Consider the following 24,346-nt stretch of genomic DNA (forward strand, 5'->3'; position numbering starts at 1 on the left):
TAATAATAATCCTTAGAAGAACAAGAGGGCCCTGCGCGAATTTTCGCTTGGGCCCTAATAATCCTTAGAAGAACAAGAGGGCCCTGCGCGAATTTTCGCTTGGGCCCTAAATATGATCAGATGATGTTGGCTTGATGGTAAGAGTGTGATCATCATGTTATGGTCTCATAACTGATCTTATTCAGTCTAGTTTCTGTGTTGTAAGAACTGCACATGATTGATTACAGTCTTGATATTGATCATAACTTGAAAAATATTAATAAATGTTCACATATTGTTATTTTTAAACAGACACCAGCTGAATATACACATATCAAGAATCAGCATATGAACCTCAACAATGGTGACATACTTCATGCTGCAATGCATGATGGGAGCCATATGGTTTATACTATGGTGTCTCCCAGCATGCATTGCGGCATGAAACATGTCACCATTGTTGAGGTTCATATGCTGATTCTTGATGTTTGTGATTTCTGAGAATTTTTATTCTAAATATATTTAAAAAAACAAAATGCATAATGACTGATCTCAAACAAACCAGTACAGTGAGAAACAAATGAACATTAAGCAAACACTTACAATCAGTAACTGAAGCAACTTTAAGATAATAAATATATCACCTGGTCATTTTTTGTTTACGGTTTCTTTTCCAACCAATTGTATGCTTTGACAAACACACAGTTAAAAAGGCCACAAACATATCAATCCCCAGAGTCAGGAGCCCAACTAAAGCAAACACTCGTCACTACAACAGTGAGTATAAACCAAACTATTATTAATAAGATCTTCTGTATTCGTCTGGCAGAAATAAAGTCAGTCTGGTTAGTAATAAGTGAAGCTGGTAATGCTGTTTGTGGAGTTGTTGAATCAGATCTTCAGAGATTTAATGTCTTTTATCTTCAGTTGATTTCATTTGAAGTCAGTTGTAGTTCTTGTGTTTCTCTTTCCTTCAGATTCTGCTCATTATCATCAGGTGTCTTCAATAATGCTCAATCATCACTTAATTAATCACTTAATTACCTAATTAGCTTCAACACTGCTCCAGTGTTACTCATAACACTCTGAGTGTGGACTCATATAAACTCTGTTCATTTAACACTGGGAAATTTGCTGTGTAGAAAAACAGAAACTGCTAAAGATAGAAATGTATGAAAATAGAGTTATGACAGTAAATAGATCAGTGTCAGTTTCCATTTCCTTTTTATTTATTGAAGGTGGAACTGAAGTTCATTAGAACTAAAATAACATTTTACTGCAAAAAAATAAACACCTTGAACTTAAAATAGTAAAAACGGACTGAAAGTTAAGCTGCTCTGTTTGGTATTCTAGTGTAACAGGACAATCAGAGAAATACAAACAATTGATGAATAATGATTAAACAAATGCACTAAATCTGTAAGTGTTGTGAAATCTCAAACCAGGATCTGAATACACTTTATATCAAGATCACATTCTTCTGACTGATTCAAATTGTGTGCTATCAATCTGTACTAATACCAGAACCCCCCCCAAAAAACCTAACCAAAAGACAAAAGCACAGCCAGAACCAAAAAAAAAAAACAGTTTTTTTATTTAACCATTCTTCCAACAGCTCTGGGGTTTGAAATACGTGTTTAATAGATTATCAGAGAGTGTTATGGACTGTAGTGAAGTCATGTAGGAAAAATTATATTTCTGTCTTTGTGTTTTTTTTGCTGAGTAGATTGTTGAGGCTGTTTGCAGAGGAAGAGATTTTTTGATCATACCTCAGTGATCATACCCTGCAATCAAAGCTCTTTACAGGTTCACTTAGTGCTGCCAGCGCAGGACCTCTGAGAATTTGCTCACTGTAAAAACTTTGGTCCTTTAACACTGGCTCTGCATGTGCAGCCCTCACTTATCCTCCAGAAAGCCTTAGCGCTGTTTTATTGAAAATAATAAAGTTTGAAGTCACCGTTATGGAGGTAATCGCTTGCTTTAGTAGGTCTTGACCCTTGACCTCTGAACTTTAATGTTTCTCTGGCTGCTTTAACTGTGTGTTTCTGAAGTACATTTGTTACAGCAAAAGTTGTGAGAAGAAAAACTGATCAAATAGTGATGATTATTGATGTTTCACTGATCTCATATATATATATATATATATATATGTATATATATATATGGATGGATGTAGTTATAACCAGCGACCAGAAGCTGTTCTGTTTGAGTCTAAGGCTGTTTCACATCTGGCTCATTTGAAGTGTTTGTTTCAGAATCTGGAGCGTTTTCTCTGTTAGTTCAGTTCATTTAGGCACATATGAACACTGAAATCACGCTCGGATCCTCACTAAAACCATCACTCTGAGATCATCTAGTCTTGGCCTGTGGTCTCCGTCCGCTTAAACAAACTCTGGAGCGATTCGCTTGTGTTGAGAAAGCAATCCAAAATAACAGACCAATGAATCAGCCTTTATCACAGTGAATGATGGGTAATCACACACACAGTGTTTGTTTCGCTAATGCTTCTCAAAATGAATGGGTTGAATCGCACGTGACTCGTATGAACAAATTATAGTCCATAATGTGAAAGTGAACTGAACCAAGAAGAAACTGCAACATTGTCAAACTGTAACATTGTAATTTTAATCCCTGTTTCAGAACAAATGATCCACAGGAGTGAAAATGCCTTCAGTCATTGTAAGTGATGCTTCAGTATAAAAAACTTTTATGTGGAGATGGTTCATAATATTTCCATCTGGCCACTGCTTGCATGACATTAATTTGGAGTGAGCTTTATGAGTTTTATATATATAATTTTACAGTATTACAAAAAATTATGACAATAAATGACTTACCAACCAGACAGCAACAGCAAAAAATAAATGCGTGAAACATTTTCTTCAGCAGTTCAGTGATCTGAAATAGTTTCAGTCTGAAATCCTGTGAGTGTCTGCAGTAAAGATGTGTGGAGAACAAGCTGCTGACAGTGTTAACTATTTACTAACTTCCTCCAGACTGAATTAGACCACGCCCCCATCTCAACCACACACCCTCTCTCCAAAACCCCGCCCCCAATGTTGTGTTTGTGTGTTTGTGCATCATAAGTGTAAAACTTTATGAAAAAATGTGATGTTAGATCTTTTAAAGATGATTTTTAGCAGTTGCTTTATTATGAAAAGATCTACAAAGAGTTGAATTTGAAATAATTTGTCTCACTTATGCTTAAATAATACTCAAATAAAATCTTCATATTTATGCTATAATTTGACTAAAATCAACCAACTATTCTATTAAAATCAACCAACTATTCTATTAAAATCAACCAACTATTCTAGCTTGTCATCGTTTTAACAAATGTTTTCAACCAAACAGTTGATGGACCCCATTGATTCCCATAGCATTTCTTTCCTACTGTGGAAGTCAATGGGGTCCATCAACTGTTTGGTTACCAACATTCTTCAAAATATCTTCTTTTGTGTTCAACAGAAGAAAAAACTCATACTGGTTTGGAACAACTTCAGGGTGAGTAAATGACAGAATTTGCATTTTTGCAAATTGTACAACTAATGTTGCCCTCACGTGCTAATTTCGTACTTCCCACTTCTGAAGTTGAGATTAAGAGCTCATCTCAGACTTGACAGGGCTCAATTTTTACCTAGGAAACTCATAATAATTTTGATAGCACGTGTGTGCAGCATAATGTACACACAATGTCTAGTGAGAGTTGTGCACTGAATGAATTCCTGCTTCTGACCAGAAGATGGCGCCTGCAGCTGAATCCATCTATTTTCCAAACCGCTGGGCCAGTGTGGATACAGCATTATATCATACAGGTATAAATTAATTAATACACTAATACACTTAACAGTGTCTACACTGCTGGAATTCAAATAGAGAAGAAGAAGAGAGCTAGTTCAAGATGAGCATTTATGGTTAAAATGTATAACTTTTTTTTTTTTTTTTTTTGAAAATGACCGATCGTGTCTCTAGATGAGACTCTTATTCCTCGTCTGGTTTCATTTAAAGCTCTTTGAAGCTGCACTGAAACCGTTTGGGCTCCATTGAAGTCCACTATAAGGAGAAAAATCCTGGAATGTTTTCATCAAAAACCTTAATTTCTTTTCGACTGAAGAAAGAAAGACATGAACATCTTGGATGACATGGGGGTGAGTAAATTATCAGGAAATTTTAATTTGAAAGTGAACAAATCCTATAAGACCATTAAATCCACAGTCAGTGAAGGATGAAAACATTGTTTCGTCATTTCTCTTCTGCATTGAAAGAAACAAAATACATCATATTTACATAAAGATACACAGTCTTTACACACACTTTTTATTATTTTATTTATTTATTTTACTACTTAATAAGGCTTAGTGTAGAGTTTGTGTTGTGATTCGTGGAGGCAGGAGAGAATGTGAATGAAAATGAACAAGACAAAAACTCCCAGAACAGAAATGACTGTTTACACTGAATATCATATTAATTCTTCTGCATGAGAAAAACTGTTATAATAAAAAAAGACTTTAGATTTCCTGTGGCATGCTGTTGCTGATGTTTTTGTTTGTTTGTTTTCTTTGTTTTACTGAATTGTGTTTAGTGTATTTCTATTTAATCAATTATTAAAATTCATGGAGCTATATTGTAATAATAGTTGTACATTTAAAGCATCTTCATTCATCATCATAACCATCAGACCAACTTATCAGTATCATTCCATCTGAATTTATATTTATTGTTATACAACCTTCAATTAAAAATATAGGCTTATGATTTATTGATGTATATCAGTTGGTCCTGCTCAGTTCTCATTTGACATTTGATGGTGTTTTATTGGCATGACAAATATTTTTTTTCATTTGTGTTTCTGAAGCATTTGCAGCAAATTAAATGAAATATTGATGAATATCTAAAAATATTTATGATATCTGATCTGTTTTTTATTCAATGCCACAAGATAACATAATCACATTATTTACATCAGTTGTCAGAAAGAGAAAAAATTACATAAAGCACATCAAACACACATTTCTATCATTCTATCTAAATCTTTCCAAAATAGTCTTGAGCAGATACAGTAAAAAACTACACAATAGTTCAGATTTCACAGGTATATTAAATGATATCTTTCTAAAACATGCTAAACTGATAAATTCAGTGTTTTCTGCTCTGATTCTGTTATTCAGAAGAACAGCAGCTGGTTATCGCTCTGTTTCAGGATGTAGATGTGATTTTGCAGGACAATGTGGGACACGTGTGAGACAGATACATTTACTACTATTATACTGTAATATAATATTATACTGTATTATACTATGAAAATATTGATTTTCTTGTAGAAAAATTATATGTATCATGGCAAATGTTGCATCATGGGATTGTAGTTCATTCCATCATAAAAGACAACAAGCAATCTCAAACTTGATCTCAAAATCTCAAATCTTTTTCCATATTTTCATAAATTTTTCACAATTTACACTGTTTTAATAACTGTCTAATGCTGTAAATGTGTTTTTATTCAACCGTCATTCAATCTGATTCTGAATTCATAGTTTATTCTTATTATGACATATTAAAATATAGGCACATATATGATTCATAGATTATATCAGTTCGGTAGGTAATATTTAGTTCAATTCTACAGTGATTTATTGATGTGACAAATATTTTTACATTTGTATTTGTAGCCTTGCTGCACAATTATGACACAAAATTGAAATGGTAAAATAACAAATTAAGAAAAAATGAAAACTGTAATTAACAATGAAATGTAAAATAGATTGCATTAAAGAATACATTGAATTGTTCTGGCCACCAGATGGCCTCAATACACCAGTTTTGAAGAGAGAATAGGTAAACACAAGTTAGTTTTTGCATCACTAAACAATAAAACCACACGTATTTTCATCTTTACAAATAAAACTCTTATATATGTCACAATATTTATGACATCAGTTCTGTTTCCTCCTTTTTTCCTCTCGTAGATCTGACATCATTGACAAGAAGAACAGCAGCAGCCGCAGCAGCCACGCCCATCAGAGCAGTGACGACCAATCGGAGCACAGCTTCAGCAGAATCACAACAATGGGTGTGTGCTTCTGAAAAAACAAAGATAAAACAGAATTGAGATTTTCAACAAGCTGATTTCAGTCTCTGTCAGGAACTCAGATATCGGCAAAAGATATCTGCAAAAACTCAAATCTGTTTAAAATGACATGAGTAAAATAAAGCTGCGAGCAGCGATACAGAAGAGCAAAAACTGACAATCTCTGGGTCAGGTGCTTCTCACTCATCTTGTTGCGCCTTTGGGAAGACGTGTTCACACAGATTCTGAAGTTCCATAGCTAAAATGATAATTAGAATTTTTGCAGAAATGCAACACATGTTATTATTTTGAATAAGTTCAGATTAGATCATTCTCAGAAAGACTTAACGTCTGGAACAGAAGAAACATTCTCAATTGACCCTTTGCAGGGAGTTTGATTGACAAGCGATCTAACCAATCAGAATGCCGAATCCACCATTTTGTCCGACAAAGCAGTCAGGAGTTAGAAGATTAACCTCGGTGGACTTAACTTGAAAAATTGTGTGTACTGACATCTTTCCGAGTTTGAAACAACATTCCTTCTGATGTTCATTCATGTTTATTTGATGCTATAAATGAACTAGTAGGAAGAAATGATCGGTTCACGAGCCGCTTGAGCTGAGGTGCTACAGCAATCTGTCACGACACATTAAAGAGCCACAAAAACTGTTTTTATTGTTTGAACTTCTTAAAAAACTACACAGTTTGAAAGCTGGGATTTTGTTTAATATCATAAGTAACCTGCTTTGTCTTGTCTGTCGACGTGTTGTCAGTGTCCTCTTTGCTCCGTGATGCATTAATCACTGTGTGTGGCGTGACAGCGCCACGGCTTGTCAGACAAAGCAACAGTAACTAAAGGGGGCGGGTCTTTACGAAGGGTCAATTAACCAATTAGCATGCTCAGCTAGCTAACACAAGACAACAAACTCAAGCAAGCCACATTCAGAGACGAATATCTCAGAATATCGAATATCTATCTTTTTTACCTTTACTTCAATATGGTGGACAGGTACATTTAAAGAAACTGACTGTACAATGAACTGAGGTTCAATGAACGCCTATATTGGACGTGCCGAAGATGTCAAAAAAAAAAGACATCTTAAAAACGTTCATTCTGGCTCCTCAGTGGACGTCTGTTCAACGTCTGACTTTTGTGACAAAGACATTGAAAGGACGTCTTCTGGACATAGCTTTGTTTAGTGGGTTAGAATACTGGTGGTGGCGCTATAGAGTTGGTTCTAGAGACACCAAAATTGGTCCAATTACTATTCATGACCATCTCTACAATTGTGCCAAATTTTCTCATCTTCTCATGTTCCATTGATAGGGCTGCCATAGACTCCCATTTGGGAGGAATAATAATAATACCAAGGAGAAGAAGAAGAAAATTAACAGATACGATAGAGGCTACAGCTCCTTCGGGGAAGAGAAGCTAGAGAAGCTACGGTGGCCAACACAGGACAAAGATGTCGTTGTCTGAGACCGCAGAGAGAAGCTAGACGAGCAAATGCGCTCTTTAGAGCAGTTTGTCCGTTTAGGGCTACTGTAGAAACATGGCTGCTCAAAATGGCGACTTAACATGTTAGGGGACCCGCAGTGTATGAGATAGAAATGACTAATTCTAAGGTTATAAAAACATAACGTTCATTTTGTAAGGTCTTTATACACAAATTATATTACATTTCTGTCAATAGATCCTCCTAAAATTTACACATTGCACCTTTAAATCAGCAAAAAAAAAAAAAAAAAGCCACTTCTGTCAGGACCACTATCGTCAAATATGATTGATAATGCATAGAGTTTGTATTGGGGTATGGTTCTGTTCTGGGCAAGAACTCCCTGCGCATTCATGCAGACTAGCATTGATAAGAACAGGGAGAGCAGCAATAAACCCCCTAGAGTAAACAGAACAAAACATATGCAGATATCATTAATGTCAATAATTTAACATACACATATTTTAAGAATTAGTCTGATTCAGGAGAATAATAAAGCTAATCCTGACTGAAGAGAGGAGGAGCTGGGGATGGAGGAGGGTAATTTGCTCCTGAGAATGCAATAGCTGCTGATAATACTGAGGAGCTTATATATAGATGCTGTGATAGGCGTCGTATTCCTATAGGTAGATGTGAGTCACCTGGGAGTCAGCTGATGCGAGCTTGACTGACGTGACCTGCCAGAACTGACGCTAACGCTGGATTATCACAACTGAGAGACCTGCACATGTCTGACAGAGGTCAGTGATGGTAACATGTTCACCTTTTGACAATCCTGATGATGATGATGATGATGATGATGATGATGATGAAAATGATGTTGAGTCTAGGCTGGTGACAGGAAGAGTTGTAGTTCGAATAGTTGTAGTTGGAGCAGCTGAAAAACATGAGAAAAAATGTTTAATGCAATGTCAGTAACAGTCATTCAATGCTGACAGTTGATCTTCTTGGAGACATTGTCTAAATGTTAAAGTGTATTTTGGGATTTCACAATGGGACACTGAGTGTGTGGAAAGACATTTATTCACTCACATAGCCTATAGTCTACTTATTACAGGTGACTTTGGGCTTGTCTTTTTAAGAGGTCAGTTATAAATTTTGAAAAGTTTTGTTATGGAGAATCAATTAGCAGTTTGAAACTTTGAATCTATTGAACCAATTGATTCAGTGTTTCCAAGCGCTGGAAGAATGTGAAGAATGGCTGTGTCCTCAATTCAAGCTTAATGGAGCTGTATGTATATAAGTTGTTTTTGACCGTCCTAAAGCCAGCAGTGGATGAAGAACACAAATCAAGTACTGGAGTTGCTGAACTGATAAAAAACATCACATTGTTAAATGCATAATATTTTAAAATGAACGCTATGCAGACATACTAACAGAGGTGGACATTCCAGGGGTCAGAAAGTAAAAGTCCTGCCATATTTTTATCTCATCCACTGAAGCATTAATGAGATAATTAAGTGATAAATTGAGTGATGATTGAGCATTATTGAAGACACCTGATGATAAAAAGCAGAATCACCAAAGGAGAAAATCACAATTTTTAAGTTACCATCATCGAGGTCAGGGTTTGTTTTAGTTGAGCTCTTGACCCTTGACTTTTTAGTATTAGATTTTGTTTGGGCAGTTTTAACTGCATTAAAACCAAACAGACAATCAGGTGTTGGTTATGTTTTTACATAAACATTATTTGATCTGAATCACTGAACTCATTTAGAGCCCAATCTCTGAGTTTGATTTACATTATTGATTACAGCAGCACTGTGATTCTACAGCACAAGATCAGCTTTATCAATACATTTTTTTTTTAAGAGTTCTGATTTTTTTTAAAAAAGCTCTCATTTAAACACAGACATCAAGAATCATCCTGTGAATCTCAACAGTGGTGGCCATCATAAAGCATGTTGCAAGTGCATTCTGGGAGCCACCAATCAAAATTCATCCATGGCTCCCATCATGCATTGCTGTATGAATAAATTATGAGCTAAATTGTCTTAGTAATTTCATTTATTCTCACTATTAAAATTTTGCTGTTTTTCTGTGACTTTTTAGTAGCTTGTTTTCTAATGTTCAGAGTTGATCTGTTGATCAGAATATGTTGCTTGTCACCGTTGTTGAGATTCACAGGCTGATACTTGATGTCTGTGTGTGCCTAAAATTTTTTTTTTTTGTGTGATAAGGACAACTTCTTTTAAAAAAAATAAATTCTGTATTGTATAAGCTGATCTTCTGCAGAATCACAGTGCTGCTGTAACCAATAATGTAAATCTAACTCAGAGATTGAGCTCTAAATGAATTCAGTGATTCAGATCAAATAATGATTTTGAGAAAACATAACCAACAACACCTGATCATTTTTTAACTTTGCTTGTCTGGTTAGTTTTAATGCAGTTAAAATTGCCCAAACAAAATCTAATACTAAAAAGGCAAGGGTCAAGAGCTCAACTAAAACAAACCCTGACCTCGATGATGGTAACTTTAAAATAGTGATTTTCTCCTTTGGTGATTCTGCTTGTTATCATCAGGTGTCTTCAATAATGCTCAATCATCACTCAATTAATCACTTATTTATCTCATTAATGCTTCAGTGGATGAGATAAAAATATGGCAGGACTTTTACTTTCTGACCCCTGGAATGTCCACCTCTGCATACTAATTTGATATCATTTGAAATGGCGGTGAAGAATGCAAGTGCAATAATCTGTTATTTTAATGTTGTGTTTGTTTTTTACTTAAAATCACCATTGAGATGTTCATATGGACAAACACCACAGCTTACACTTATTGAGCAGATTTAGACTTAAAGTCGTGACCTAAATATGATTTTCATTTACAATAATCTATCCTAAAATTCATCATTTGTTTTTGAGAATTCAACTTCATGAAATGCTTTACAGACGTGGGTTCAGGTTCAGGTTCTGGAAGTGACTTTTCATACATGTTTAAATATTTGGATAACACAGCTCTTTTATGTCCAGCCATCTAATATTGCGCAGGACAATATTAGCACTATAGTCCAGACAATGTGGGAGAGATACATTTACTACCATATGCAAATATTGATTTTCTTAAAAAAAAAGTTCATTCCATCATTAATATTTATGCCAGATATATTTACCTTTTTATTTGCAGCATTTAGTTGCCGCATACAGTTATGAAACAAAATAGAAAAGCAACATCGCATAAATCAGTTTAAAAAATGAATGCATAATTAACAAAGAAATGTAAAATGGAATAATAAAATTATACATTAAAGGGATAGTTCACCCAAAAATGAAAATTCTGTCATCATTTACTCAATCTCAATTTGTTCAAAATCTGTATAATTTTCTTTGTTCTGTTGAACACAAAGGAAGATATTTTGAAGAATGTGTTAAAGTGAACAGTTCTGGGGCACCATTGACTTCCATAGTATTTTTTTTTTTACTATATGGAAGTGATGCCCCAAAGCAGCCTGGTTACAAACTGCCTTCAAAATATCTTCCTTTGTGTTCAACAGAACAAAGAAAATTATACAGATTTTGAACAACTTGAGGGTGAGTAAATGACAGAATTTTCATTCTTCCCTTTAAAGAATATTTATGGTTTTCGCCACCAGATGGCCCCAAATACACCAGATTAATCTAATGCACCTTTTCTGATCCAGTTCAGAGGAGAGCATTGGTAAGCAAAGATTTGTTTCAACATCACTATTTTTATATTACATTTATGCATTCAGCAGATGCTTCTGTCCAAAGTTACATTCATCAAAGAGCCAATAATTGTTGTAATACACAATCCCAGTGTATTAGACAACTACTGTAGATAAGAGGAGAGAAGACTGGACAAAGCTGTGTCCTGTGCTCTTTTTGACCTTTCTCCAGGAGCTCCTCACTGCAGAACACTGGAGATCCAGGGGGTGGAGTCGGGTAGATTTAGGGATATGTAAAGTGGGAGGAGTTTGATTTTGTGTCCTGCAGTGAGGACCATCTCTCTTTTTCAGAGTTTTATTTCAGGGTGTTTGATCTCATGTTCTGTCTTAGCAGGAAAACCAGTCTTACATTAACATACTCATATTTTCATTGTTTAATCGAATCTAAAGTGTAATTAAAAGCAAATATATTTTGCAAACATCTCCTCACTTTTGGTCACCAGAGGTGGAGATTCCAGGGGTCAGAAAGTAAAAGTCCTGCCATATTTTTATTCCACCCACTGAAGCATTAATGAGATAAATAAGTGATTAATTGAGTGATGATTGAGCATTATTGAAGACACCTGATGATAACAAGCAGAATCACCAAAGGAGAAAATCACAATTTTTAAGTTACCATCATCGAGGTCAGGGTTTGTTTTAGTTGAGCTCTTGACCCTTGACTTTTTAGTATTAGATTTTGTTTGGGCAGTTTTAACTGCATTAAAACCCAACCAAACAAGCAAAGTTAAAAGATGATCAGGTGTTGGTTATGTTTTCACAAAATCATTATTTGATCTGAGTCACTGAACTCATTTAGAGCCCAATCTCTGAGTTAGATTTACATTATTGATTACAGCAGCACTGTGATTCTGCAGAAAATCAGCTTATACAACACAGAATTTTTTTCTTTTTAAAAAAAGTTGTCCTTATCACAAAAAAAAAAAAAAAAATTCTTTTAGGCACACACAAACATCAAGTATCAGCCTGTGAATCTCAACAACGGTGACAAGCAACATATTCTGATCAACAGATCAACTCTGAACATTAGAAAACAAGCTACTAAAAAGTCACAGAAAAACAGCAAAATTTTAATAGTGAGAATAAATGAAATTACTAAGACAATTAAGCTCATAATTTATTCATGCAGCAATGCATGATGGGAGCCATGGATGAATTTTGATTGGTGGCTCCCAGAATGCACTGCAACATGCTTTATGATGGCCACCACTGTTGAGATTCACAGGATGATTCTTGATGTCTGTGTGTTTAAATGAGCTCTGTTTTTTTTTTTTAAATCAGAACTCTTAAAAAAAAAAAAAAGTATTGTAAAAGCTGATCTTGTGCTGTAGAATCACAGTGCTGCTGTAATCAATAATGTAAATCTAACTCAGAGATTGGGCTCTAAATGAGTTCAGTGATTCAGATCAAATAATGTTTATGTAAAAACATAATGCAGTTAAAACTGCCCAAACAAAATCTAACATTAAAAAGTCAAGGATCAAGAGCTCAACTAAAACAAACCCTGACCTCGATGATGGTAACTTAAAAATTGTGATTTTCTCCTTTGGTGATTCTGCTTGTTATCATCAGGTGTCTTCAATAATGCTCAATCATCACTCAATTAATCACTTATTTATCTCATTAATGCTTCAGTGGGTGGAATAAAAATATGGCAGGACTTTTACTTTCTGACCCCTGGAATCTCCACCTCTGTTGGTCACTATACTGTATCAGTCACTGACTCAAAGATTCATCCTAATCTGGACAGCAGCCTTAAAAAAACTGTAATTTTACTATTTTGCAAAAAGCATCTCTTTCCATTAAGGACAATGCAAAAGTAGTAAAGTCTGTGGAGGCTTTTAATAGTGTATGATAAACGTGTTTTTCACTGTTTGCTGAAAGGCGTGTTAATGCTGAGCATCAGTCACATGACACGAGGGCGGTTGAGGTCTGATCTTGCCTCACTGCTAGTGTTTGCAACAAAGACTGTTACTGGAAAAGAGTCACTGTTTAAAAAACGTTACACTAAAAGAAAATATTAATACTTTTAGTTTGAAACTCCCCAAAATGGATGAAACGTGCTGATCTGAAGGTCACAGTATTAATATGCAAATCATGGATATATAAAGAGATTCATATGCAGCTGAGAATCAATATTATTTTTCACATACACATAATATGATATACAGTATATTAATATTTTTTCTTGTCAAGCATTCACTACTTCTGTACTTTATTTCATAGTAAAGCTGTTTCTCGTAAAGAGGAAGTTAAACTATGGACATCCTTTCACCCACACACTATTCACACTATTCGTGGCTCAAAACATGCAAACACAAACTCACATTAACCACAAACGTCCAGTGATGAAACACATTTTCATGCACATGTTCTCTACCCAACAAATGAAACTATACATTCACATTATATATCTGAAGATGAAGCCTTCTGTAGATTGAGCCTATAGAAACAATACAGTAAAAATACAGTAAAAACATCACAAAATTAAACATTCTTGCTAACAAGGACAGTAAATGTCTAGCATCAGTCACATGTGTGTCTCTTGAGGTCAGGGCAGTGAGGTTTACACACTCAGATCTTATAGCTTGTCTCCGTTACACTTGCCCAACTTCACATGACATGAAACCTGCAGCTAAATGAATACATTCTGTCTAGTGAGTTTGTAGTGAGATTAGCACATTATTGATCTGATTGACTGTGAGGTCATACAGGTTTTCTGGGATTGTATTGACTAGATCCTGAGCTCAATAAGGGGAACAGACACACAAGAACAGCCACTGAGTCTCAAGAGCTTCTGGAAGATGTTTGTCTTCAGCTTCTTCATTAAATCTCAGCAGATCAGGTGAAGATGGGAACTAAATATTCCTTTCACACTCATTTAAAGTTTAAAGACATGTGCTGCACCATCTTTTCTCACAACTAACTTCACTTTTCCTTCGTTACAAATCAAAGAGCGACTTTAAATCTTAGATTTCAAACCCTGGAGCTCTTCATCTGACTGGTCGTGTCAAATGAGTTATATTCCTCTCACAGCAAGAACTGTCAGATCTGTCTCAGTTCATGAAGATGAGATTCACTGCAGCAGTTCAAGCAGCTGATGGACACAAGATACTGACTGATAGTTTTGATATCGACTCCCGCTCTGTTCAGAGACTCATTATTCATTTCTGCTCATCTCATGTCTGTCAGATTAGTTCACTGTTTATGATAATACAGATATTTACACATCCCTTACGAAAAACTAGTATACTTCAAGTTAATTTGATCAAGTATACTAAAGTAATGTTCAAGTATACTTTATGTAGTAAGTATAATATCAATGTACTAGTAGTAAACTTGTAAGTGTACTATTTTAATACCGCTTGGGACTAAATTGGCCCAATTGAAGTATACATTTAAGTGTACTATAAGTGTAACAGTAGTAAACTTTAACTAGTTCACATTTGTACTGCATCTGTACTAAAAGTGAACTTATACTAGTATACTAGTAGTTTACTATTTTAATACTAGTAGTAGCTACATTTTTAGTATACGAAAGTACACTTTGAAATATACTCTCAGTAAACTGCTAGTTTAGTGCAAGTATACTTTTAAGTTTTCTGTAAGTGAACATGACATCACACTTATAGTTTACTTTTTATATATTATTTTTGTATTTTAAGCATACTTCTATGTTCCTACACAGCAAAAACTGCAGTGTTAAATTAACTCCATACCATAGACCATACTCAAGAGTGTTAAAGTTAATGAGATAATTAAGTGATTAATTGAGTGATGATTGAGCATTATTGAAGACACCTGATGATAACAAGCAGAATCACCAAAGGAGAAAATCACATTTTTTAAGCCACCATCGTGGAGATGAGGGTTTGCTTTAGTTGGGCTCTTGACCCTTGACATTTTAAAATAAAATTTTGTTTGGGCTGTTTTAACTGAGTTATAACATCCAGACAAACAAGTGGAAAAAATGGTCAGGTGGTGTTGGTTATGTTTTCACATAATCATTATTTGATCTGAATCACTGAACTCATTCAGAGTCCAATCTCTGAGTTAGATTTACATTATTGATTACAGCAGAACTGTGATTCTACAGCACAAGATCAGCTTTATCAATATAATCTGAAGGATTTCACAAACAGTTGTTCTGAGCAAAAAAAATCTTTCTCTTAGGCACACACAGACATCAAGAATCAGCCTGTGAATCTCAACAATGGTGAGAATAATAAAGCATGTTGCAGTGCATTCTGGGTGCCACCAATCAAAATTCATCCATGGCTCCCATCATGCATTGCTGCATGAATAAATTATGAGCTGAATTGTCTCAGTAATTTTCTTTCTTCTCATATTGTATTTTGTTCCGTTTATGTGACTTTTTAGTAGCTTGTTTTCTAATGTTCAGAGTTGATCTGTTGATCAGAATATGTTGCTTGTCACCGTCCTTGAGATTCACAGGCTGATTCTTGATGTCTGTGTGTGCCTAAGAGAAAGATTTTTTTTGCTCAGAACAACTGTTTGTGAAATCCTTCAGATTATATTGATAAAGCTGATCTTGTGCTGTAGAATCACAGTTCTGCTGTAATCAATAATGTAAATCTAACTCAGAGATTGGACTCTGAATGAGTTCAGTGATTCAGATCAAATAATGATTATGTGAAAACATAACCAACACCACCTGACCATTTTTTCCACTTGTTTGTCTGGATGTTATAACTCAGTTAAAACAGCCCAAACAAAATTTTATTTTAAAATGTCAAGGGTCAAGAGCCCAACTAAAGCAAACCCTCATCTCCACGATGGTGGCTTAAAAATTGTGATTTTCTCCTTTGGTGATTCTGCTTGTTATCATCAGGTGTCTTCAATAATGGTCAATCATCACTCAATTAATCACTTAATTAACTCATTAACTTTAACACCGCTTCAGTGTTCATTTAACACTCGTATTTTAACACTTTAACACTCTTGAGTATGGTCTCACATGTACTCCCTGGAGAGTTAATTTAACACTGCAGTTTTTGCTGTGTAGGAACATAGAAGTATGCTTAAAGTGCAAAAATAATATATAAAAAGTAAACTATAAGTGTGATGTCATGTTCACTTAAAGAAAACTTAAAAGTATACTTGCACTAAACTAGCAGTTTACTGAGAGTATATTTCAAAGTGTACTTTCATATACTAAAAATGTAGCTACTACTAGTATTAAAATAGTAAACTACTAGTATACTAGTATAAGTTCACTTTTAGTACAGATGCAGTACAAATGTGAACTAGTTAAAGTTTACTACTGTTACACTTATAGTACACTTAAACGTATACTTCAATTGGGCCAATTTAGTCCCAAGCGGTATTAAAATAGTACACTTACAAGTTTACTACTAGTACATTGATATTATACTTGAACATTACTTTAGTATACTTGATCAAATGAACTTGACGTATACTAGTTTTTCGTAAGGGATGGTAAGAAATTTGCTGGAAATAAAAGCAGTTGAATGTGAGAAGAGCTTGATTCTTTGATTAATGCTGCATTCACGTCACCTTGTATTAACCGGAATCTTGAGATAACAACACGTGACGTTATATTCGGAGCTGTTCACGACCTTTTGGTCCTTGGACTGGGATTTTTGCATTTCCATGGCACCACTATCAACGCTTAAATGAATCTACAGTGGTCAGGTGGTACAGCGGCCCACGTACATGTGGGAGCTTTCAGAAAACTCCCAGCTTACAAGCTGTAATTACGATCTCTACGAGGACGTGAACGCTTTTTACAAGCTAGAAATCCGTAACTACAGGAATTACGAGGCCGCGTGAACGCACCTATATTCCAGAGCAGAGGTGGGTAATCCAGGGGTCAAAGAGTAAAAGTCCTGCCATATTTTTATTCCACCCACTGAAGCATTAATGAGATAAATAAGTGATTAATTGAGTGATGATTGAGCATTATTGAAGACACCTGATGATAACAAGCAGAATCACCAAAGGAGAAAATCACAATTTTTAAGTTACCATCATCGAGGTCAGGGTTTGTTTTAATTGAGCTCTTGACCCTTGACTTTTTAATATTAGGTTTTGCTTGGGCAGTTTTAACTGAACTCATTTAGAGCTCAATCTCTGAGTTGGATTTACATTATTGATTACAGCAGCACTGTGATTCTGCAGCACAAGATCAGCTTTATCAATACAGATTTACTTTTAGAGTTTTGATTTTTTAGTAAAAAAGCGCTCATTAAAACACACAGACACCAAGAATCATCCTGTGAATCTCAACAGTGGTGGCCATCATAAAGCATGTTGCAGTGCATTCTGGGAGCCACCAATCAAAATTCATCCATGGCTCCCATCATGCATTGCTGTATGAATAAATTATGAGCTGAATTGTCTTAGTAATTTCATTTATTCTCACTATTAAAATGTTGCTGTTTTTCTGTGACTTTTTAGTAGCTTGTTTTCTAATGTTCAGAGTTGATCTGTTGATCAGAATATGTTGCTTGTCACCGTCGTTGAGATTCACAGGCTGATTCTTGATGTCTGTGTGTGCCTAAAAGAAAACCTGTATTGATAAAGCTGATCTTGTGCTGTAGAATCACAGTGCTGCTGTAATCAATAATGTAAATCTAACTCAGAGATTGGGCTCTAAATGAGCTCAGTGATTCAGATCAAATAATGATTATGCGAAAACATAACCAACACCTGATCATCTTTTAACTTTGCTTGTTTGGTTGGTTTTAATGAAGTTAAAACTGCCCAAACAAAATCTAATACTAAAAAGTCAAGGGTCAAGAGCTCAACTAAAACAAACCCTGACCTCGATGATGGTAACTTAAAAATTGTGATTTTCTCCTTTGGTGATTCTGCTTGTTATCATCAGGTGTCTTCAATAATGCTCAATCATCACTCAATTTATCACTTAATTATCTCATTAATGCTTCAGTGGGTGGAATAAAAATATGGCAGGACTTTTACTCTTTGACCCCTGGATTACCCACCTCTGTTCCAGAGTGACCAGAAGCATTTCCAATGGAGGAGATGATTCAGTGTGTAAAAACTCTTGTGTGGAGATGGTTTAGGCACTTCAGCATGTTTGAATGACATTCATTTAGAGTGAGCTTTATGAGTTTGAGATAAAAATTATAACAGAATGAAAAAGTAGTGTGAATTTTCAGAGGAATTACACCAGAAATAAGAGGCCTGTTTCATTGTCAGGCATTTGACATGATAAAGGTTGAAAAAATTAATTTTTTAAAAACTATTTTTTTTTTTCAATTTGGCAGAATAAAGAAGAATTGTCAATAAATATGCAAAATCTGTAGTGTAATATAATAGAGTGATCTGTAGTTGTGTACTCACCATAGACAGTAACAGTGAATCTGTGTCTATACGATGAGCTCCTGCTGATGCTGATCTCAGCTTCATATTCTCCAGCATGTTCAGTTCTGATGTTTGTGATGGTCAGAGATCCAGTTTTAATGTCCAGCTTCAGTCTGTCTCTGAATCTCTCAGTAAGATTAACAGGGATGTCGATGGTCAATGCAAAGATTTTAGCTATTAGAATCCTGTTAGTTACGAATTTCCACTTTATCCGATCACCTTTCTGTATTTCAGTAACATTAGTCTGTAGAGTGACTGAATCTCCCTCCATCACTGACACTGACTTCAGTTCATCAGCAAACACTCCTGAAGAACACAAACAGTCTCTCAGTCACACATATTAAAGTTAAGTTTAATGAAGCTTTAACTGAAGTTTGCCGTCGTTTTGAAATGATTACAAACTTTGGAAAAGTAGAAAGACAGAAACTGCAAAACATAGAAATGTATGAAAATAGAGTTATGACAGTAAATAGATCAGTGTCAGTTTCCTTTTCCTTTTTTATTTATTGACGGTGGAACTGAAGTTCATTAGAGCTAAAATAACATTTTACTGCTTTCAGGGGGCCCCCGGCCCTGCTATAGGAACTTTAAAGGGAAATGGGTGCATGGGAGCCTACTTTTAGAAGGCCCTCTTAGGCCCTCCTATTATGGTCCTGGCTTCTGGCTACCAGGGGCCCATAGGGAGGATGGGGGCTTTGGGGGCTTTTAGAGGGCCCTCTGATTATGAGGGCTCTACTAGGAGGCCCTAGGCTAGGGAGGAGGGTGTAGTGTACCTTTAGAGGGCCATCTGATTACAAGGGCCCCTACCATGGGGCCCCTGGCTTCTGGGGGAGGGGAGGGGAGGGGAGGGAGGGGAGGGGGGCGTGTTAACAGCCTTACAGAAGGCCCTCTGACTAGGGAGCGGTAGCATGGTGGGATGGAGGCGGTTAACCTGCCCGCTGAGTGGCCCCAGACCAGTGTAGCAGTGTAAGAGTTTGACCAGTGTAATCACTCCCAGGGCTGTAGTGGAGGCTAAACGCAAGTAAACACGGTTTACCCACCTCTGAAATTTCAGAATTAGAGTTTACCCACTTCTCAATTGATCTAAATGCACATCATAGTATAGTTTATGCACAAAATGTGATCACAGAATTCTTATTTTACCACTACACCCCTGATCACTCCATTCTGTACGGGGATATGGTACACAGGTGGATTCTGGTATGGTTCAGCTGGACACAGTACACATGTAGTGTGATCACTAACCGTGCCCCAACATGGCTCTCACTGTACGTTGACACCAGGAGAGACCAAAGCGAACACGTCGCCAAGGTCGTTGAAGAAGCTTCGTTGTTGAATTTGCTTTATTCACTTTGTTTGCTCATTGGAATGTTTGATTTAGCCTGTTACCGTGGGGCGTTGGTAAATCTATATATTAGAATTGGTTTTCACCGAACCGCGTCATAACTCATTACATAAGGTTAACTGACTATTAACTTCTCTTTTTCCCTCTGGCCCGCCCAATTCGCTTCGCTGCCAGTGAATTTGCTTTGTTCGGCCAATTCGCCGAGAAATAATGACTTTCGTCGCTCTGGTCTCTTCTGATGTGAATGTACGTGACATCAATAATGACACTACAAATAATAAATATTTGAATTAATTTGAGAAAGTTGGTGTTAATAACAGTTTTTTTCACATTGGACTCCTTGCAATGCGTAAATCATGGGGAGAGACCTATCTTTTCCCATGGTAATAACCAGGCTGCTGAATAGAAATGGGATGATCAGGGGCGGAGCCAGACATTGTAAACATTCGGGGCTTAGACCTAATCTATATTTGTCCAAAGACAATTTAATTTTCTATTAACAGCTTTACTGACATGAAAGGAGCTTTTGTTGACGTATTCTTGTTCAGAAAATGTACATTATTTGACACTGTAATTTGTAAAACTTTGTTGGATGTACCAGCTCTAGGGGGGTCCGGGGGCATACCCCCCCGGAAGAAAATTTTGAAAATTTTAAGGTTAAATGCATCAATCTGGTGCTCTCTGGAAACTCAAAATTAAGAGCTTCAACCCATGTACAGTGTGCAAATTGAACAAAGAAACAGCATTGACTTGTACCTGGACATTAAAAAGGGTTCAAACATCTTTTTTACAATACTTTTGTACGATTTCTTTTTAAAAGATAAATCCTTGAGCTTTTATTTTGATCACCAGATCACCAGCTGATCGCGTGCGCAGATGTGCGCACTTCTCTTTAAAACACGCAGCACAGACAGAGTGTATATATAATTAATCGCTGTCTTTTGCTGTTTTATATAGGCACAAAGCCATATCACGGTTTCGATTTTAGCTCGTTGTAAAACGTAGTATGTTTTAAATGTTCAGTTCATTATGAAACGGTGGCGGCAGTACAGGGTCATTAATGGGAAACACTGAATGAATGTATAGCTGATAAATGTGCTAAAGTTGTCATTGTTATATAACAAAAACCCTTCCACTGGACCGAGAGAGAGTCTCGAGGCCTGCCGCTGCTCTGAGTGAGTGACAGGAGGCGTGGCTCTGTACAACTGCGGTGTGCGTAAACGCGCTGTCGGAGAGAAGAGAGAGAAAGCGCTGCCGGTGTATGGTCGGATACTGTATCAACTTAAGCCACCTTCTTTTCACTTTTTCCGAGGTAAAAAGCGGCAAAAGATAGTTTTGTCAACATCATTCTGCTTTTACAACACGGCACGCGTACGCCGCACTAGTTTGGACCCACAAGTGGCATGATGACGTAACAACTAGCTATCCCAGACAATGCTGGCGTTTTTTTTTTTTTTTTTTTTTTTTTTTTAAGGGGGGGGGGGCTCGCGAACGTTTTGCCCAGGGGCCCACACAACCCATAATCCGTCCCTGAGCTGCTTTGTTTGGTATTCTAGTGTAACAGGACAATCAGAGAAATACAAATAATTGATGAATAATGATTAAACAAATGCACTAAATCTGTAAGTGTTGTGAAATCTCAAACCAGGATCTGAATACACTTTATATCAAGATCACATTCTTCTGACTGATTTAAATAGTGTGCTATAGATCTGTACTAACATACCATAAATAAATAAATAAAATAAATAAATAAATACATTTTGCAACTAACCAGAAGACAAAAGCACAGCCAGAATTTTTTTTTTTTTTTTTTTTTTTTTTTTTAAATATTCCTCCAACAGCTCTGGGGTTTGAAATATGTTTTTATAAAGATTATCAGAGAGTGTTGTGGACTGTAGTGAAGTTATGTAGGAAAAATTATATTTCTGTCTCTGTGTTTCTGTGAGTGAACATGTGAGTAGATTGTTGAGGCTGTAGTTCAGTTTCTCAGTAGTGATACAGTTTTTTCTCTGGGCTGAGCCTTTGTGTTTATCATGTGGTGTTGATATCAGACAGCAAACACAAAACTGTTACAATGAGATAACTAAACTGTATATGTTTTTTATTATTTCTCTCTGAATATACAAATGTTCTGTTGCTCTTCTAAATGACTAAGCAAACTGCCATGATTTTACTTTTGATGTGGTATAAAATTAGACATGCTCTGTCCCAGATTGCTCATAATGTGGATGTGTGATCTGCTATGCTTCAGTCACACGTTCATACTTAATATGAATTTTTTTGGTCACAATGAAAGTGTGTGATTTGTGTGTGTTTGTAGCATAATTAAACCATAATATGAATCTGTTTTTGGTGCAGAGGAAGAGATTTTTTAATTTCTTGCTTTAGTTGCTCTTGCCCTCTTAACTTTAATGTGTTTCTAGCTGCTGTAACTGTGTTTCTGAAGCACATTTGTTATAGCAAAAGTTGTGAGAAGAAAAGCTGATTAAAGGTGCCCTAGAACCAGTTTTTACAAGATGTAATATAAGTCTAAGGTGTCCCCTGAATGTGTCTGTGAAGTTTCAGCTCAAAATACCCCATAGATTTTTTTAAATTAATTTTTTTAACTGCCTATTTTGGGGCATTATTAACTAAGCACCGATTCAGGCTGCAGCCCCTTTAAACAAATGAGATTTATATAAGAAGGAGGAAACAATGGAGTTTGAGACTCACTGTATGTCATTTCCATGTACTGAACTCTTGTTATTTAACTATGCCAATAAACACCTTTAAATGGTGATGATTATTGATGTTTCACTGATCTCTGAGGACATATATATATATATATATATATATATATATATATATATATAATCATAACCAGCGACCAGAAGCTGACTTCAGTTCATTTAGGCACATATGAACACTGAAATCACGCTCAGATCCTCACTAAAACCATCACTCTGAGATCATCTAGTCTTGGCCTGTGATCTCCGTCCTCTTAAACAAACTCTGGAGCGATTCGCTTGTGTTGAGAAAACAATCCAAAATAACAGACCAATGAATCAGGCAATGAATGATGGGTAATTACACACACAGTGTTTGTTTCGCTAATGCTTCTCAAAATGAATGGGTTCATCTGGAGCAAAGATAAAGAGAAATGACTAACTGAAATTTGGTCAAAGATATTTCAGAACAACTGTTCAAAACACACAAGAATACCAACGAACCCTTGAAGTAATAACAGCAAAGAAAGCCACAATAAACCCATGATCTGTTGTCTGTCCATCCTGACGGATGACCGATATGAGCCCAATCCTGGAACACACACAGCAGCACGCTGACCAATGAGAGGACAGTTCATTCACATGTGACTTGAATGAACAAATTTGGGTCCATAATGTGAAAGTGAACTGAACCAAGAAGAAACTGCAACATTGTAAAATTGTAACATTGTAATTTTAATCCCTGTTTCAGAACAAATGATCCACAGGAGTGAAAATGCCTTCAGTCATTGTCAGAATAAAAACTTTTATGTGGAGATGGTTCATCTTATTTTTGCACCTGGCTTTATGTGTTTTGAGAAATAATGTTAAATATAATTTTACATTATTATGAATAACTATGACAATAAATGACTTACCAACCAGACAGCAACAGCAAAAAATAAATGTGTGAAACATTTTCTTCATCAACTCAGTGGTCTGAAATAGTTTCAGTGTGAAATCCTGTGAGTGTCTGCAGTAAAGATGTGTGGAGAACAAGCTGCTGACAGTGTTCACTATTTACTAACTTCCTCCAGACTGAATTAGACCACGCCCCCGTCTCCAACCACACCCTCTCTCCAAAACCCCGCCCCCAATGTTGTGTTTGTGTGTTTGTGCATCATAAGTGTAAAAGTTTATGAAAAAAATGTGATGTCAGATCTTTTAAAGATGATTTTAGCAGTTGCTTTATTATGAAAAGATCTACAAAGAGCTGAATTTGAAATAATTTGTCTCACTTATGCTTAAATAATACTCAAATAAAATCTTCATATTTATTCCTTTAAATAGGGCACTATTTGATGGAACAGACATTTGTAATGTCCAAAACTATAGTGGATGTTATCGAGTGCACTCCCATAACACACCACAACAGAGTGTACAATAATGTTGCCCTCATCTGCTAATGGAAATTTTGTACTTCCCACTTCTGAAGTCGAGATTAAGAGCTCATCTCAGACTTGATAGGGCGCAATTTTTTCCTAGGAACCTTCAACAGTCTGGAGGCCATTGAAGTCCACTATATGGAGAATAATCCTGGAATGTTTTCATCAAAAACCTTCATTTATTTTCGACTGAAGAAAGAAAGACATGAACATCTTGGATGACATGGGGTGAGTAAATTATCAGGAAAAGTTTATTTGAAAGTGA

General features: G+C 35.9%; 1 protein-coding gene across 1 annotated transcript; it reads right to left on the minus strand.

Moving 5' to 3' along the window:
- Positions 1 to 4,879: 4,879 nt before the first annotated feature.
- LOC125261181 lies at positions 4,880 to 23,719 on the minus strand. Its single transcript, XM_048179794.1, has 4 exons — positions 23,575 to 23,719; positions 18,584 to 18,910; positions 8,306 to 8,419; positions 4,880 to 6,059 (listed from the first exon to the last, which is right to left on the minus strand). The coding sequence occupies exons 1-4, from the start codon at positions 23,621 to 23,623 to the stop codon at positions 5,905 to 5,907; spliced, it is 645 nt and encodes a 214-aa protein (XP_048035751.1). The 5' UTR covers positions 23,624 to 23,719; the 3' UTR covers positions 4,880 to 5,904.
- Positions 23,720 to 24,346: the final 627 nt, after the last annotated feature.

This window comes from Megalobrama amblycephala, unplaced genomic scaffold (assembly GCF_018812025.1).
Source record: "Megalobrama amblycephala isolate DHTTF-2021 unplaced genomic scaffold, ASM1881202v1 scaffold343, whole genome shotgun sequence".
Taxonomy (NCBI): Eukaryota; Metazoa; Chordata; class Actinopteri; order Cypriniformes; family Xenocyprididae; genus Megalobrama; species Megalobrama amblycephala.